The following is a 19,949-nucleotide window of genomic DNA, read 5'->3' as shown; positions in this document are numbered from 1 at the left end:
CATTGCTACAAAGAGGTTTGTTCATACTGTAATTTCCTAGATGTGAAATCACTGGATAGTATATTTTTCATGCTTCATTGCAGTTGTTGATCCCACAAATTTCAATAAGTTGTGCTTTTACTTTAATATAGTTAAATATTTTTAGCTTCCTCTGGCTTGCTTCTTTGGGCCATAATGGGTTAGTTACAAGTATGATGTTTAATTTCTAAATAGTGGGGTATTTCCCAGACAGCTTTTTGTTACTGATTTTTGGTTTTATCTCACTGTGGATAATCTTTTTAATTTTAATCATCTTAAAATTTTTAAAATAATTTTTATCACCCATAACATAGTTTACTTTGTAGAATGTTCAATGTATACTTTGCCTAGTTCCGAAGGACTTTTTGAAAGTTTCAGTTAGCTGTTGTTGGTTGGTGGTGCAACTCTAGTCTTCATTGATTCTTCTGCTAATGGCCTCAATTATGAGAAAAGAAATGGTAACATTTCAGTCTAGGCTTGCTGTTGTTTTGCGTTCTGTTGGTAGCTGTTGCTCCATGTGTTCCGAGGCTCCACTGGAAGAATTACTCCTTCCTTCCACATGGCTTACTCATGACTCAAATATTCATACTTCCTTTCTTTATATGCAAGAACTGTGGAGGCTTAACTACATATTTTAAGTTTTAACATTTCATGTCTTCAAAATACTGTCAGAGGGAGCTAAAGATATGACCTAGCCATTAAGAGTTCAGATGTAAACTTAATTGCCTGTGCCTACATCAGGTGGCTCAAAACTCCTGTAACCTCAGAAAGAGGGGATTAGCACCCCCTTCTGACCTTCACAAGTGCTTACACATACACACATGCTTACACACACACACACACACACACACACACTTAAAAAACTAAAATAAAATCTTTTTAAAATTGTCCAAATTTTCCATATAATCTTGAAACAGATCCAGCAAAATTAATCAGTCAAACTAAACTATAAGAGAAAATTATTTCATAATTCCTTTCAACAATCAAGATGCCAGAGTATGAAAAGAGTACCTTCTTTTCCTATATTGCTCCTGCACTCCTATATTGCTATTTAATCTGTGGAATCTCAATTTAAATATATTTTACAAGGTGATCAAAAATTCAACGCTTCTTTTTAATTCCTATTTATATGTAATCAAGCACTTTAATACCAAGAAGAAAACACTTATTAAAAAGAAAGATTCTTTGCAATGTTAATAATCCTGGCTTCTGCCTTATAACAATTCTTTTATCCTTAAAACAAGGCCCTGTTTTTATTGCTATCTTAAGTCTGAATAACCCAGACTCTCTGCAAAAATTCAATGGATGAAAGAACTTGCATTTTCTAGTATTTTCCCTGGGCTTCTTCCACTTCTCTTTCATAACTCGCATTGTAATTGGTTTCTTCAAAGCGGTTCCAACTTGACTGAGTTCCTCTGCTAAGGTGACATCTAATGACTGCTATCTAGTGATGTACACCAAATGCTTCCCTCCGAGGGACACTGTCAGCTCAAAGTTTCTAAGTGATGCATTTAATTTTAAGGTTTTATCAATCTCTTCTCTCTGGAGGAAAGGAAACTAAAATGCATGTATTTCTGGATCTGTGGCATGAATGTTTTCCTAAACTCCTTTTGTTATATAATGCGCTCTCTCTATTTCCACTCCACTCTGTGACCATCTGTATTCCATCAGTGTTCCAGAGAGGTCAGCTTCTTCCTCAGCAAACTTCATTCTGCTGGAAAGTTCAAACTGGACATTCCCTTACAGTTTGCAATTCAGGTCTCAATTTGTACCTCTCCTTGTTCAGATTTTAATCACCAGGATGGGGCTCTGACTTTCACCAGCAACCCACCTTTCTACCTATCTACCCACAATCCTCCACCATTTCCCAAAGTGTCACCTGTAGTAAGAGGGTACTAGAATATATGATGACACACTGAAATTAAAATCTGCTTACTGAGTGTATATTGGCACATAGGAGATCGCTATTCTTACAGCTGCAGGTACTTTTGGTATTCTTTTCTCTTTTTCTTTGTTGAGAAAGTCATGTAGCCTAGGCTGCCTTTAACTTACAATCCTACTGTCTCAGCCTCGAGTGCAGGAGCTATACGTATGAGTCATCCCGAGCAGCCAGATCACCTTTAAATAGTCTCCCTACTAATACTTTTCATCTGAACAGATCTGAACAGAACTGCCAACTAGGCAGTCCATCTTTTCTACAGGAAATCTAAACCGATTCAACAATGCTATAACCTCATGTTGGCAACCTTCATCACTAGAGTTAGACTCATGAAAATACTGTTTTGCAAACTGGACTTAATGAGTTTAAAGATATAAAGGAAAGAGAACACCAAGTTTTGCAGGTAGTAGAGACTGAGTCAATCTGGGAGGATTTCTGGGGGATTGGATATGATCAAAGTATATTGTATGCAATTCCCAAAGAACTAATAAAAAACATGAAAAGACGGTGCTAGATAAGACCATTGGATGGCTCTTTAGGACTTTTCTATCAATAATAGCAAATGTAATTATTTCATTATGACATAAAATTTTATGTTCTATGCCTAAGAACTAGGGTATAGAGCATAAAGCTATAGTAGGATAAAACAATGTGCTTAACTGAGTTATCACTTCTGATCCATAACTGTTTTCAGATTAAGAAAAAAATTGCAGTTTAATTTGTATTTTTTAAAAAAATGTTTTAACTTAAAAAAAATTAAATAATATAGTTAGACATGGCAGCATGTAAGTCCAGCTGATGCTAAAGGAATACAATGATTCATATTTCCACATGATTTGATTTCCAAACAAAGTTTGGGATGTTCCACCCAAGAATTATTGGGAAAAAAATGGCCATTAGACTTTCATTAGACTCCTACACTGTTTTAACCTAGAATACAATCAACAATTTATTATGTATGCTTGCTCTTTATTCTGGGGTCAAAAGTAAAACAGACAGTGCCCATACTAAAATGCCATGACATACAGCAAAAGGCATTTCTTAAACTTCCATATTCATTTATATTTATACTACTGTTTTCTATATATTCTTAAATTTTTACTTCACACACTATGTAAGGCTCTCTCCAAAGAGTGACAAATTGGTTGGGTTGAGGGATGCATAGCAATTTACATTTAGTTTCTTATCAAGGAAGGGAAAAGGTAGCTACAAATGACACAATAGTGATAAAAGGGTTAATGCTCTCTTAAACTCTCCCGTGGTTGCTCCTACTACTCCCAAGCAATGCCCATGAACTTGTCTGACTACTACACTGGTCATGTGTTTTGGAGTATCAAAACTACAATGTTTATGCATTACCTACAATCTTGGATTGCGCTAGTTGCACACAGCATGTTTTAGAAGCTAGTGTTGCAGATTTGAGCCAGAAATAGCTGACTCGAGAAAGTGCAGAATGCTATTAATTGCTATGAGCAAGGCATAAACAAATTACAGAGAGATTCAGTGAGAGAGAAGTGACTTCCAGGAGCAAGCCAGGGACTTATATCACACACATGCTTACACTGAACAAACACGGCCGAGGGCCTGGGCAACTTCTGCCTTCCCTTCACAAAGACTGTGGAAAGCCATTATCAACACTGCACCTCGCTCCTCTAATCCTGTGAAACAGCTGCTTCTTCAAATAGAAGCGGCCACCAACTCTTCAACTGTAAGTTAAAAAAAACCCACCGTTTTCTTCTCAGAAAGAGGAAGAATGGAAAGGGGTACACTGTCTATGATTTTATCAAAACATTCCAATGTTAATTAAAACCATATATTTAGTATGGATAAAGGTAACAAATGGAGGGGTTGTTGAGCAAACCACGCTCCTCCGTGAATTCAGATTAGTGATGCTGTATTACTGGCTCACTGTGGACATTCTGTTCTATTTGAAACAGCTGGGGCTGTGAGGAAGACTGCATTTCCTACAGAAACTCAATTAGGCTGGGTGGAAAAGAGGCCATGAAATGCTTCTGTTGTCTACAGAGAGTCAGTGAGAGTGTGTTGGGCTGGACTTTGACTTGAATTCTAAATACAAATGGAGATCAGGCTCTGCGCAATTAGCTTGGTCAGCTTAGTACACTATTATATTCGCATATTTTTATATTACATCGTGCTCTTAAAATTGTCCACACTGGGTGGCTTGGACTCTTGACAGGTTTCTAGAAAGTGGATCCTTGTGTCCTGCCGGTGTCACGGGGGAGACAGAAGGAGAAGGGCTGTGGGCCTGGGTGGAATGAGAATCTAATTTGCCTGCTTCCTGCTCACACTTCTTTCCCTGCAATGGTGTGGTCACACATGATGTTGCATTTCTTTCTTACATGACAGCAGTAACAGGAGAGAAGTCGGATGCCAATATGGTCTTGAGTTCCCACAGATATCTGTCGACAGCAATGCAGGACTCAGCAAATGAATGCTAGTAAACAACCTCTTCTAATAAAACTTCAGAACTGGCTTTATCTTAGCTTCAACCAACTTGGGGAGGAAAGGGTTTATTTTATCTTTCACCTCCTGGCAAAGTCACTGAGAAAAGTTAGGGAAGGGATTCAGGCAGAAAAGGAACCTGGACACAGGAGCTGATGCAGAGGCCATGGAGGAGTGCTGCTTACTGGTTTGTTCCTCCTGGCTTGCTTCTTGCTTATACACCCTAGGACTACCAGGTCAAGGGAAACACCGCCCATAGTGAGCTGGGCCTTCTCACACCAGTCACTAATGAAGAAAATGCAGCACAGCCATTGTCTTGGTTAGGGTCACTATTGCTGTGATGGAACACCATGAGCACAGCAAGGTGAGAGGGAAAGAGGTGATTTGGCTTATGCTTCCATACCACTCTTCACAATTGAAGAAATCAGGACAGGAACTCAAACAGAGCAGGAACCTGGAGGCAGAGCTGATACAGAGGGCATTAAAGATTCGAGCCTATTGGCTTGCTCCTCATGGCTTGCTCAGCCTGCTTTCTTAAAGAATCCAGGACCACTAGCCCAGCGATGGCCACACCCACAGTATTTTGAGCCCTCCATCAACAATAGCTAGGAAATGCCCTGTAGGCTCACCAATGGCACAATCATATGGAAATATCTTCTCAATTGGTGCTCCCTCCTTTCTGATGACCCTACCTTGTGTCACAGTGACAGAAAACTAGTCAGAATGGGCTTTCTCTCGGTGTGGCTTCCCTCTACTTAAGTAATTCTAACCTGTGTCAAGTTGACAAAAAAATCTAACTAGCACAGACCTCTATCCTCAGTCTCTTTAAATTTATTTGTAAAAATGACTATTGGTGTCCATAACTGGCAAGACAGAGTCACAAAATGTCAGTCTACTGCATTATTTAGGGCATGCATCTGCTGAATTTGGTGATGATCTATATATTTATCACAAGAATGAATAAGTATGTAAAAATGTTTATAGAGTATTATTCCAAAGCATGGCCTTCGTAAAAATGGAATTTGTCAGCCTCTGCTATACTTATACCATCTATTTCTAAAATTCTCAAGCTTATTTTCTCATATTTCCAAGTTTAACCCATTCCATAAACAGGCCTGACTCGCCTTCGGCTGCAAATCTAGTTTTACATAAAATTGTGCAGCTACTTGCTACCCGTGTTAAACATTCATGACTTTGCCATATGCTATTATGAAGACTGCACTGATTTATAGCAGTTTGACACCACTAGATAGCACAAATTCACCAGCTAGCAAATCATGCTGTATTGAGAAATAATGTTTTAAATGTTTAGTATGCACGGAGACCTCTGTTAACTGGTGATAATGTAATCATGTAGTTTTGGAGAAAACTTTTACAACACATTAAAAATACCGTCCTATGTTTTGTGACTGTGAGCCATATGAAGACCAAACATAGAAACAGCACAGCAGTCAAGAACATAGAATAGTGCACTTCGGTAGACTTAGGTTGAAATACGGATTCAAACATTGAACCACTCCATAACCTTACTTTCTTCGGCAATACAGGAGATGAATAAGACCAATCTGAGAGCTGCTGTAGGAGTAGGTGTGACTTCACATAAAACATGGAATACCTGGGAAAGTCTGTTCTGACACACTCAGTGAGTAGTAATTGTCACAAGCTTCTGCTGCCTGCACATTAACTTCCATTGAAGGAGAAATGAATAATTCAGGATGTATGGTACAATATAGGAATGTTGGACGATGATTTAAAAATTGTCATACATACAAGGCAAAAATTTTAACAGTGTAGCTAATCATTCTAACTTTAAAAACTGGTAAAAAGTAATGGAATCATGAGAAATTCTCTTAACTTTGAAGGTATCAACAGCATAACTATGCTAAGGAAGATTCATCGAAATGAGTACTATCTAACTATCCAATTATATTAGGAGGGAGGAGGCTCCTTGGAAATAACACTTGGCTGTAATATGTGAATACATACTGTGTAATGAATATTAGCATTAAAGTGTGTAAAATGGACACTTTTTGTTTTTGTTTTTCTGTAATTGTAAGTACACATCTGAGCATAGATGGATTCTCTATAGGTCAACATTCTTCGTGTGTGTGTGTGTGTGTGTGTGTGTGTGTGTGTGTGAGAGAGAGAGAGAGAGAGAGAGAGAGAGAGAGAGAGAGAGAGCACACATGTGTGTTGGGCGTGGTAATTTTGTCCTGCAGGGATTATCTGGCAATGCCTGGAGATCTTTCTGGATGTCACAATTTGGGTGGGTGTACTACGGGCAACCGAGGGCGATGCTAAACTGAATAAACTTCAGGGATGCTGCCAGCCATCCTATAATGCATAATGTCACCTCTGAAACAAAATTACCTGGCCAGAATATCACAATGTTCAAGTCAAGATACTTGGTTCTGAACTAAGATCCTTCAGGGCTGTGGTGGTTTGAAAGAAAATGGTGCCCAAAGGGAGCTGCACTATTAGGAGGTGTGGCTTTGTTGGAGTAAGTGTGACCCTGCTGGAGGAAGTGTGTCACTGTGGGGATTGGCTTTGAGGTCTCCTATGATTAAGCTACTCCCAGTGCCACAGTCTACTTCCTGCTGCCTGCATATCAACATGTAGCAGCTACCTCTCCAGAACCACATGTGCCTGCACACCACTATGTCCCACTAGGATGATAATGAACAGCACCTCTGAATTATAAGTGAGCCACTACAATTAAATGTCTTCTAAGATTGTCAGGGTCATGGTGTCTCTTCACAGCAATAGAAACCCTAACTAAGACAAGGGCCAAGTGAGCTCATCTGTCTGCACTCAGATATTGGGGTAAGACTAGAGAATGGTATACTTTTTGTCAACATGATCAAATGATCTCACTCATCTATTCGCTAGTTACACATTTATAAATTTGAGGTCCTAGCAAAGAATTATCCTATCTAAGAGAATAACTAGAAATACCAGGGCTTCAGGTTCAATAGCACAGGATACTGAACCTCAAGGGGACTTCTGTGCCGAGTACACCTTGTCTTACACACGAAGGAGGGCGGTCATTTACAATATCTTTGGCCAACCAAGTGACCAGGGTTTTCCTGGCTCAGGATTTCTTACGTGGCATTCATTTCTACAGACAGACGACATGCTATAACAACAGTGAAATCAAGTGGACTCTTTCCTTTCCCAAGTACTCTGACACAAACACTGCCGCAGCTGCTTATAAGCTGTATAGACTTAAAGATAGTTAATGACGCACGTTTTCAAAACTGTATAAAGAACATTACTTTAAGGCTCTTGATTCTGTATCTGGTGTCATCTTGGCGCTGTTGAACAGCATCTCTGTGAATTCTGTATTTAGAATATCTGCCATCAGTTTTCTCAGATAAACTGGAGGAAACCTGGAAAAGAAAGATAGGGTTCAAAATTGGTAAATGAAAGAACAATCAGCGCTTGAAAATAAGAGCAAGGAAATACTGAAGTACAGAAAAATAACTGTATTTAGAGAGATACATACAAAAAAAAAAGATGACCAAAGGAAAATAAGAAATGGCCATGCTGTACTTGGTCACAGGTATAAGATAGGTGTTATATACTTAGAGAACACTAACCCTCCCTTTCCAGCTGCTAACAACTACCAATTGCTCCACAGCTGGAGAAGGGGTTGTGTGCCAATGGATCACATACATTTTCAAATTTAATATTTAATTTTTCTTCATAATCATACAAATTCAGAGAACAAATAAATTAAGAAAGCAACATGTTCAGGACCCTATTCTATGTTTTTTCTTTCTCTTCACTTTCAGGAGAAAAAAGGAACACAGGAATTACCTCTGAGACTCAATTATTTATACATGTAATATTTGTGGGACAATTTAGAAGACAATGTGGGTAAACGACTTTGGTGTGTACAGTTATCTATGGTAGGTAATCTGAAATATACCCACAGAACCTTCATCTTATTGGTGGCTCTAGTGGGGAAGGGAACTTGGAAATCCAGCTCCAAGCTTTTCATTTTCATGAGGACAGCAACGGAAAGAAAAGAAAAAGCTGCTCATAAAATCACGAATGCTTGGCCAGAGCTAGGCAATTTGTGGCGGATTTGGATTGGAACTCAGCCATACCCGTCCCACTCTACCAAATAAGCAATGTTTAAATTCAGGGGACAGAGCTGAAGTATTTTTGTCTCCAACAATGGGGTTAAAAGAAGAAGGGAGACTAAGAGGGACGAGAGAGTCAATTCAAGAAAGAATAAAGTCAAGTGTATCAAAGTAGGATAGAGTTTAAAATATAATTGTAAAGTGCATTTTTTTGTGTGTGTATATGTTAGTGGTGGCACAGATGACAATATTTATGTCCTTCAGTTTATATTAAGAAAGTATGCCCGGGGTGGATAATAAAAAGTATTCCCTGAGACATTATGCCATCTGGGGCATGAACTTGAATTTAGATGAACATGTAGGCCTTTGAATTCTTATTTATATCATACTGATATACAAGTGTGTATATGTACATGTGTAAATCTAATCCACATTTAATAATATGAAGGCTTTCTATATTTTCACCTAAGGCTATATCTAGTTCATGAAAGTGATATACATGAGCTATTTTTAATTGCATAGATGTCTTTGGAATACACATGAATATATGGAATGGGTTACAAGATGGAGGCAACGGTGAAAAGAAGACAAATTAGATCTCCCAGCTAATTTACAAGCTCAAAGCTTCAATTTCCTTATATGTAAAACAGAAAAAATATGTCAAAATATCAAAGAAAACCACAATGGATTTAGCTACTGATAACTACATAGTGCAATAAAAGTTATAAAAAATACTTGCTACATTTGATAACAAACAAAAATAGCTAAACAAGCATGTCTCTTTTCAGGATACAGGTTTCACTTTTAAAAAATTGGAATGTACAACTCTGAACTTGAAAACACATTCTCCCCGAAAAATTCAGGATAAACATATCCTCATAATGGGATCTGTGCATGTGTAAGCCAGGCTTCTAGACCATTGCTAGACTTTGAGTTTCAATAATAGAACTTCTGAAAAGAAAACAAAACTTCTGGACTGCACTCGTAAGCATTCTGTTCAGTAGGAGCCCTAAGGGACAAGTGAGTTTCTACTGGGAACCTACGTCACAGGCTTACCCTGGTCTAAAGTGAGCATCTGTTTCCCACTCATCCTTCATTCATCTAGGTGACACTAGTACAGAGGGGGAATAAAAAACATTCTCCACACTGAGCTGAATGAAGGGAAACCACAGGGCTCTGTATGTTGGTGTCCTAACTGTCTGGTAGGGATTTAAACTGGAAATACGCATTCACAAAGTGAGACAGAATCAACACAATAAACAAGAAACACTTGTTTTATCCTCTTTGCAACTGACCAGCTTCAGGATGTGTCAACCGACTCTTGGATCATGCTAAAAATAGTTCAGTTATGGAATCATCAAAAATACTCATTATATTTGAAGAGCTGCATCATATCATTGATTGCAACACGCCCATGCTATTGTGTCTGACATTTATTTATAGAGAACCTAAATATTTATAGAGAACCTAAATATTACATAAGTCAAATTTTGGGGGATTTTAAGGCCAATTTGAAACAAGAGGCTACATGTTCACAACATGAACACCACATCACTTTTAGTTTTAATCTTTTATTTGTATCTAGTGTGTTGACACTAATATGCTCTAACTTGCTAAGGCTATACTTTCCATTTGTATCCGCTACAGGGACCCGAGAAGACATGAACTCTAAACTATCATGAACTGGATTTTACATGCCACGCGAGAGGAATAACTATGAAATACGAGGTCTCTGAAACAGAAAGTATCTCATCTTCCTGTTGTCACTGGATTGCATCACCCCCTTTAATTCTTAGGGTTTTCTAAATTATTGTTACACGTTTAGAGAGAAAAAGCAAATTTCTAATAGTAAGATAAAAGTATCTATTTTTCTATGTCATATTAATACAGAAGTTGGGTTATTTTCATTCCTGACTTCATAAATGTCAGTGAACTCTGGGAAGATGCCACTGTTAAAACCCCCAGTGGTTGTCAGAACTTCTTCCCTTCCCACAGGTTTGCTTGTACATCAGGAAGATGTCAAGCGTCCTAACTCAGACAGAAATAATGAAAGAGACAAGCCAACTCCTCCTCACTCTGAAGTCTTTGAAATCCTCTAGAAGGCTCAGTTTCTCAGGCACAGACTCCAGATGGTCTAAGGCCACTCGGGTACTCTAGGAAAAGAACAAAACAAAGCATAAGGGGACTCGATCAAAAATTAATATTTTCAGAATCTGAATAGTAAAAACAAGCCACACCACCAGCAAATTAAACTACAAATTTATAGCCAAATAAGAATAAATATTTTTAATAGGTCTTTCAAATCAGGAGAATTAGTTCTTTCACAAAGTTTATGAGATGCATTTGCAAACCTGACTCCTCTAAAAGCCTTCCTAGATAATTGCTTTCAACTGACACGCTGTGAAATTTTCTACAGAGCATTTCATATTTGCATTAATTTACAAAAATTGCTTCAGTGAACACCAAAAATTAAGCACCAGGTGATAGTGAGGAGAGATGAGTTTGCAGTTGCATTTCTATGGAACACATTCGACACCCTCAAATGTTGTCACTGCGAAGAAAAGAGTTCGCAACCATTATGTTTAGGAAAGAAGCAAATGCAGAGCAGTTCTCAAAAGACAGAAGAAATGTCTAAAATTAAACATCTGTAGCAGAGGCAAAAGACTGCTGATTATAAATCAGTAAGTTATTACAAAGCCATTGAATAGCTGGTTCTTTTACACCCACCAATGTGAATATCAAGAAGAAATGATCTTAAAATGACCTCCTGGATGCTCAGTGGTTAGAACTACCTTGAGGTAAAGATGGTGTATACACAGGTAACCGGTGTTAGCTTTCTAATTGGAAATGAATTTTAATTATCAAACCAAAACAAAAACCCACAGGTGATGTATGACACAGGGCATAACTCTCAGAACGGCAGATCAGTTAGTGGCCAGGAGTGTCACTGGATGTAGCAATTAGATCCCCATGCTCTTTCATCGTAGACCTTTCCGGGGGACTGCAGGAGTCACATGCTCCAGATGGTCTGCTCTGAGACAGAGAACTGGCCCCATGTTGGGTTTCGTATGAGCGAAACAACTTTAGCTTTGTTAAGCTGTGTTTTTGGGTTTGGTATTCACCAACACATGGCTCAACAGTAATTAGCCCAAGTGATATCCATGTGATGGATTAAGTCACTAAAGGAGGCAAGTCATATGGCTGTGATATTTCATTTGTATTTTAATAAATAAAGTTTGCCTGAAGATCAGAGGGTAAAACAGCTTCCTGGTCATCCTTACAGACCAGGCAGTGATGACATATACCTTTAATCCCAGTAACCACACTAGTTTGCCATAGATACCGGGCCATAATGGTACAAGCCTTTAATCCCAGAACTAGAAATATAAGACGGGAGGAGACAGCTCTCATACACAGTCTCATTCTGAGATTTCTGGAGGCAGGCTCACCATTTCAGACTGAGGTAGAGGTAAGAGCCAGAGGCTGGGTGTTTTGCTTTTCTGACCTTCAGGCTGAACCCCAACATCTGTGTCTGGGTTTTTATTAATCGGTCTACAGGTGACCTGGCTTTTGATTGGGTGGTTAGGTCTGACTTATGGGCAGGGCAGAAGTTTTGCTTTGAGAAGAGCTCATCGCTCTCCACTCAGTCTCCCCCTTGATTCGCACTCCATTCCAGAGGTTCTGTGCTCTTCCTGGCGTCTCCCACCAGGGCCTCACCAAGGCAATTTTTTCAGAGCCCGGACTTTATGTCTCCCACTGGACACAGATGTGCCCAATGGATGGATACAAGAAACTAATGGGATTCCTTTGTTCAATACACTCTCAGTTCACCCCTTCCCCCCCCCTTCTTCTTCAGTAACTGCACTAATGAGCTCAATCAAAAGCCTAGCTGGAATTCTGCAGAGCGACCCCCTTGACAGGCACGTGGGATTTGCCTCTCCTGTTCTGAGTTCTATGTAGCTTTTCCAGTGTTTAGAAGCTCCAGCTGTTTTCTGGCTTTGTCTATACAAATCAGCGCTCCTGTTCTTCAGAAGCCTGTAGAGAGCAAAGAGAATGCAGCCGCCGCCATTTTGAACAAGAACTTGTTTTGTGCTGTTCCAAGTTAGCAAAGTGTTCTTTCTCAGGGTCTATTGAAAAGATTTAGTATTTTGTTCCTTCTGCTTAACATTTATATTATTGTTAGTTTTTCTGTTTCGTGTACTTACTTAAACTGCCATACATTTTAAATGGCTTCACTTAATTTTTCCATGGGTTGGAAAGATTCATCAAAACAACATTTTTCTTAACATAGGATACAACATGTAGGTTTCAGAAAGCAGGGAGCTGGTTTTTTGTTTGTTTGTTTGTTTTTAGTCACTTTGTAAGCTATATTTACTTAAGTAATAAAATTAGAGATATTTAAGAACTATATTAATTCTTGGAAATAAAACACAAAGCAAAGCTCTGACGACTATTTTAAGAGAAAACTGTGCAATGAATAAAACCCTTTCCATAAGCAGATCCTAATAGACTTCCAGCACTAAAATTTTATTTCCTTTTTTTTAACCTCATGTTTTCTTCTCATTTGGAAGTGATCCTCTGAACCTGGACTAAGTATTTCTTTTTTTCTCAAAATAAGCAGATAACCTCTATAAAACTTGAGTAATTTTCAACCAAACAGGTGATTTTGTGACCATTTTCTATTTTTTTTGCACACTCCCCTATCAGTTTATTATGACGATGATATTTTAGGTGTATATCCAAATGGTTGTATTATTGTGGCATCAATGAAGTCTTCGCCTCATTAGAAAATGGTCCCTTTCCCTCATCTCTGTCTCCATAGACTCTCTGCACGTTTTCTCATAGTTTATTTTCAGTTGATGTGTGTGTGTGTGTTTGTGTATGTTTCTCTGTGTATATATGTGTGTGTGTATGTCTGTGTCTCTCTGTGTGTAAGTGTATGTCTGTATGTGTAAGTCTCTCTATATGTGTGTGTGTATGTCTGTGTATGTCTCTGTGTGTGTATGTCTGTGTGTGTATGTCTGTGTATAAGTATATCTGTGTGTGTATGTCTATGTGTGTAATGTCTGTGTGTGTATGTCCCTGTGTGTATGTATGGCTGTGTGTGCATGTTTGTGTGTGTGCATGTGTGTGTGTTAATGTTGCCTAATAATTAAAAGATATGGAAAAGTCCCCATTAACAATCCACAGACCAATTTTTAAGCATATTTCTGTATATAGCAGCACCAAATGATGTGATTAATTCAATTCTTTAAAACATATCAGATATTTACAGAAAGGTTTAAAAATGTTTCTGCCTGGGCATGGCGGCACGTGTCTATAATCTCAGGAGTTGGGAAGTGGAGGCAAGAGAACCTCAAATTCAAAGCCACGCTGGAATACCAAGTGAGTCCATACCAAAAGCCAGAGGCTTGTTTCTGAAATGTACTATAACAGTTGTCACAGCATATTTTACAAAACAGACGAGTTAGTAAGCAGGATATATATATATCCACCATATATATTTCTAGCTCCCTGAAGGGAGCTGTAGTCTCATGGCTGAGAGGTACGGGTTAATTCCAACCCTGCTTGGAAGTATAATGAAAGATTAAACCAAAAAAATATAATTTACCTGTAAATTCAACCCTGAGTTATACTTTAATCTGCTCTGAACTCCTCACACCACCATAAGCAGTGTGGGCATATTACTGTGAATAATTTATATAGATGAGGCCATGAAGGACCAGAGTATAAATGATAACTGACAATCACTCAGTCGCAAAACCACGAAGCAGATTCCAGTAACCCGGGATGCAGAAATGGCAATGTTCTCACTACAAAAAAATCCCCTCCACATTTATATAACAATAAGCTAACAAGGCATGGAAGGATCCAGAAGTTGTAATTGTGGCTGCTTTATTTCCAACCCCTTTCCAACTATCAACACTTTTCAGCCACTCTCTGAAGATGTGTGCTTGATGAGACTGTTTTTATTTATTTATTTATTTATTAAAGAATTCTGCCTCCTCCCCACCCCCACCTCCCATTTCCCTCCCCCAATCAAGTCCCCCTCCCTCATCAGCCCTAAGAGTAATCAGGGTTCCCTGCCCTGTGGGAAGTCCAAAGACCATCCACCTCCATCCCGGTCTAGTAAGAGGAGTATCCAAACTGCCTAGGCTCCCACAAAGCCAGTACGTGCAGTAGGATCAAAAACCCATTGCCATTGTTCTTGAGTTCTCAGTAGTCCTCATTGTCCGCTATGTTCAGCAAGTCCGGTTTTATCCCATGCTTTTTCTGACCCAGGCCAGCTGGCCTTGGTGAGTTCCCGATAGAACATCCCCATTGTCTCAGTGTGTGGGTACCCCCCTCGCCGTCCTGAGTTCCTTGCTCGTGCTCTCTCTCCTTCTGCTCCTGATTTGGACCTTGAGATTTCAGTCCGGTGCTCCAATGTGGGTCTTTGTATCTGTCTCCTTTCATCGCCTGATGAATGTTACTGTTCAGGAGGATGCCTATATGTTTTTCTTTGGGTTCACCTTCTTATTTAGCTTCTCTAGACCTGTCAGAATGGCTAAAATAAAAAGCACTAATGATAGCCTTTGCTGGAGAGGTTGTGGAGAAAGGGGTACACTCATCCATTGCTGGTGGGAATGCAAACTTGTGCAACCACTTTGGAAAGCAGTGTGGCAGTTCCTCAGGAAATTCGGGATCAACCTACCTCTGGACCCAGCAATACCACTCTTGGGAATATATCCAAGAGATGCCTTATCATACAACAAAAGTATATGCTCAACTATGTTCATAGCAGCATTGTTTGTAATAGCCAGAACCTGGAAACAACCGAGATGCCCTTCAATGGAAGAATGGATGAAGAAAGTATGGAATATATACATATTAGAGTACTACTCAGCAGTAAAAAACAATGACTTCTTGAATTTTGCATGCAAATGGATGGAAATAGAAAACACTATCCTGAGTGAGGTAAGCCAGACCCAAAAAGAGGAACATGGGATGTACTCATTCATATTTGGTTTCTAGCCATAAATAAAGGACATTGAGCCTAGAATTCGTGATCCTAGAGAAGCTAAATAAGAAGATGAGACTGTTTTTGTTAGAGGTGTTTTGAGAGGAAATCATGAAGAATTTCATCTTTTATGCTCAGGACGATGAGTATCTAAATATCCATGCATACGCACAGCAGTCAGACAGACACACATACATACATACACACATGAGTCTGGATATTATAATGTGTGGGACTAGAGCATAAACACCAGCTCACAAGAGTTTCCTCAAATAAATGTTGACTGAACAAAAACAAATGCAGTTATCATGTTCTAAACAGTCTAAAGAACTCATGCATTATTCTTAAATGCCAAAAGTCTGTCATTTGCTTTTATTTTCTCCTAAAAGTATAAGTGATAGAAGAAACTGGAATTTAGAAACCCTGTCTGTGAGCCCCTGTGGCTTGCCCCTTACAGATGTGTTCACATGTCTGTCAACAAAGGCAAAGCACAGGCTGCCAGCTTTACTCTTCCAAAATTTCAACACACATCAGCTATGGAGCTGAGAAATCTGAACTGGCCTGTAGAACTGTTCCCATAGATCTTCCTTTGTTTCGGCCCAGAAGGAAATTGAATAATGTCACATGACAGCATAAGTAGCATCCATTAGGATTAAAGAGAGGAATTCATTACAAATACTCGATCCTGTCTCCTGTGGAGAAAACTCACGGAACAAATCTGACCATACTTCTCTTTGTAAAAATGCACATCTGCTTAATTTTATTAATATATAGTAAATATAATTTCCTTACACATATTGAACTCATATGTGCAGAAGATGAAGGAGAATTTGTCTATATTTTTAAGACTGGATATTTCTGGCACAACGTACATGTTAAATAAACAAGGTTATGAAGCAATTTATTTGGGTTCAAAAATGCAATTCTATTTCATTTGGAAAGAAATCTACTGCAAAAGTTTCCTGACAAATGGCTGAACGGTGGTGAAAAGACCTGAGTAAACACGGTTCAAGGAGAGGAAGGGTGAGCTCACATAGAGGACGAACTGTACGCCTTTCACTAATGGTGACTCGATCCAGCACAGCTGTATTGGCATTGAAGGGTCCTGTTTTTATCCAAACTGTCTAACACTCCCTGGAACCAACCCGAACAGTAGCCGAGAACAGGCCTGCAAAGCCTGGTGCTGCTGCTGCACATCCTTCAGGAGGCCCCGAGGAGAAAGCTAGCTGTGTGGCTTCCTCCAGACGCTAAAAGAATCCTCCATTTATACACTTCGCAGCCCTGCAAAGCCTGGTGCTGTTGACATCCAGCAAGAGGCCCTGAGAGGAAAGCTGTGTGGATTCCTCCAAATGCCAAAAGTCTCTGTGTTCCATTTGCCACTATAAACGCTGGGGACACCCTAAGAATCCCTATGGAGAACCTACATCTGTTACTTGTTAACTGGACGCAGCACCAACCTGCCCTCTAGATACTTGTCCTTATACCCACAGATTAGGGCACCTTACAGCCCTCGCTGAAGAAGCTTCTTTCTGCAATGAGTAGAGGTTAATACAAAGACCCACAGCTGGTCAGAGAAAGGTTGACTTTACAGTGCTTTGATCTAAAAGGGAGGAGGAAAATGTGCAGGTTCTAGTGGTTAAAAGATAGGGAAGAATGCTGTGGAGTTGTGCCTTCTGGACATGACAAGACCATATCTACAACAGCTGTGGATGACTGCAGAAAACCCGCACAAGATAGAGCCAGTCAACATCCAGCAAAGATATGGGAGAGGCTCATGATAGCCTACCTCTAGCTGAGAGCTACTGGCAACCAATGGCAGCTGATGGAGGGAGGGTCAGTTTTCTGCAGGGATGTTATCCCTGGATGGTTACCCACACAAACACGGGGAACACTATAGTCAGTGAGTTAATAAACAAACAAACAACAAAATTCAGAAGATGACCTGAAGTTGGGAGAGGAACAGAGAGGAAGAATTGGAAAAAAATGGAGCAATGAATAAGTGATGATAAAAAGTGAATAATTATTTTTTTAGAAAGAGAAGATACATTTTCAAACAGAGTTCTCATTCTAGATTATAAATTAGAGTCAATCTATTACCTTTTTATTAGCTTACAAATGACACAGAGTTCTTTCCAAGTAAGTGGTTTGAAGGGTTTTTCCTGACAAGAAAACACCAAGAATGAAGTAAAGGATGAGAAGATGGGGAACAAAGTAACGTGTTTCTTTGTTGGAAACACCCCAGGTTGTCTCTGTAAATACTGTTCTTGCCACTCCCTGCTATGAAGAACATAGTTCCTTCTGTGCGCTGAACAATGTTAGCTACTTACAGATTCTTGACAATGGATGTTCTATTTTTTTTACTGGGAATAATTTTATTTCTTCAAATTGAAACTAAAATGCACTCACAAGGAGGGAAACTGAACACTGGGGAGGGAACTGAAGTTACCAGCCCTTACTGAGGGGACTCACAGTTCCAGGAATGTTCCTTACATGTATTTTGTGGTTTGGGGAATATCACTTAGCCCCGTCCTTCTAAGCCACAGTCTTTTATTTTTAATGGGGAGAAATAATGGGAGTCTTTATCATCCTGTACCCAGCGGCAGCAGCTGTGATTAGCAGGAAAAGGCTGGACCCGAAAGTGCACTGCAAACTGTCAAGTACTTTCCAAACATCAAGTACAGAAAAAAATATTGAATCGGAGGCACCATCAACTATAGTAACTTCCAAATAGCAGAGAGGAACTGAACATCAAGCTATAATTGCAGCAAATAAAGACTAAACAAAAAGGGCAATGTAGAGAAACAAGTTACTTTTAAAAGTGAACCTGACATTATATAGACATTATTTAAAAATATAAAAGAATACCACATACATTCTGAACACACTGTACTCTCCTCTTTATTTAGAGAAAACTTTTTCACCTTTTCTTCTATCAAAATGATCTCTCTCTCTCTCTCTCTTTCTCTCTCTCTCTCTCTCTCTCTCTCTCTCTCTCTCTCTCTCTCTCTCTCTCTCTGAGATAGTTTATTCTAGAATCAAATTTGAGTGACTATGACCTGGAAAAACACAATCTTCCTCAAAGGAAAGAAAACCAGACATCACTTCAAAAACTCCACTTTGATTAAAACATCAGGACTTTTCATGCCTGGATTATGAAATCAGATGATAAACTTGGTCGCACCATCTGAGAGCACATTCCCTGGGACGGCGACAGTGGTGATGGCCATCTTCAACGCCACCGATATTCGCATACCCCAAGTTACCGACTATTTCTGTCACTTTTTATATTTATTAAATAATTTTATAATGAGATTTAAATATATTGTTCATAATAGTTAATAACTGAATGAAATATTTCTAAGTGATAAAATAATACCAAACCTGTTTTAATGAAGTAACACAAGAAGATGATATTATAATCTTAATTTCATCATGTTCTTTGTTATGGCTTCTTACCCTAAATCCCACCTTATTCAAAATTAGTATTAATGTTTAAAAGATTCAAGTGTTTTCAATATATATACTCAAAATATTGTTTAAGTGTGAAGTTTACATATAATAGAATATGAAATCTTGAGGGAACAGGCTAGCTGTTGTTTCATATCATAGTTCAGCTATGCTTCCATAGAGAATGCTCCCTTGCCTTCTCTGATTCTATCAAAGGAACTCTCCACTACCTTATTAACCATACTTTGGTATCATTTATCAGAGGACAAGTATATTTATCTATATAACTGTTGGTCTCAAGAAAGTAATCGTAACAATCATAGAAAATATTTTCCCAGCATGCAACTCAATGTTTGCAAAGGTGAGATAGTCAGCAAAAGATTTTTTCAGTGAATAAATGATTGTCCAATGAAAGAAAGATTTTCATATTTAGCTCATCTACAACTTTTACTGAATGTCAACTCTGCAGTGAACACTGTCCTATAGGTGAGTAAGCAAGATAAAAATCTGTCTGTCCTCAGGAGGGCTACAGTATCCTGGGGAAAGAAACTATTCCTAAAACACACACTGTCAGAGAGGACTAGAACCAGGGCAACGTGGCAGGGAAGATCAGGGTGTCATTTTAAACACCTGCTAATAATACCCACCAGCCCCTGGCTTGAATGCTTTAGAGTAAAATGAAGGCAGGAATGAGTTATAAGAATGCCCCTGCATCAGCTGCTGAACATTTGGGATAGACCAAACTAAGGACGAAAGCACCAAGGAAGCATCCCGCCTCTTAACCTGTGGGAATAAATGCCTGAGAACCTGGCATGGCCGGGTGGGCATAAGCCCAGTGAGGTCAAGGTGAGAGCGAAGATGCCTGGAGCAAGATCTCAGACAGCATTTGAGGCTGTGGTCAAGTTTCAATGTTCACACACACTACCCAAGTAGAGTAAGAAGGGTGAGGTCTCTTATTCTAAAATAAGGATTCCGGATGTTATTTAGAGAAGAC

At 39.1% G+C, this 19,949-nt stretch overlaps 1 protein-coding gene across 5 annotated transcripts in view; it reads right to left on the bottom strand.

Moving 5' to 3' along the window:
* Cep128 (centrosomal protein 128) overlaps nt 1–19,949 on the bottom strand; it is a 335,390-nt gene that overhangs the window by 12,234 nt on the left and 303,207 nt on the right. For all 5 annotated transcript variants that reach the window (XM_057783389.1, XM_057783390.1, XM_057783391.1 and 2 more), the window contains 2 exons: nt 10,584–10,661; nt 7,696–7,809 (listed from right to left, as the gene is read on the bottom strand). In XM_057783389.1, coding sequence (XP_057639372.1) covers nt 7,696–7,809; nt 10,584–10,661 — 192 coding nt within the window. The remainder of the gene's footprint in view (nt 1–7,695; nt 7,810–10,583; nt 10,662–19,949) is intronic.

Source organism: Chionomys nivalis, chromosome 10 (assembly GCF_950005125.1).
Source record: "Chionomys nivalis chromosome 10, mChiNiv1.1, whole genome shotgun sequence".
NCBI classification, from domain to species: domain Eukaryota; kingdom Metazoa; phylum Chordata; class Mammalia; order Rodentia; family Cricetidae; genus Chionomys; species Chionomys nivalis.
The sequence above is the reverse complement of the archived record's forward strand: the minus strand, read 5'-3'. Positions and strand labels throughout refer to the sequence as shown.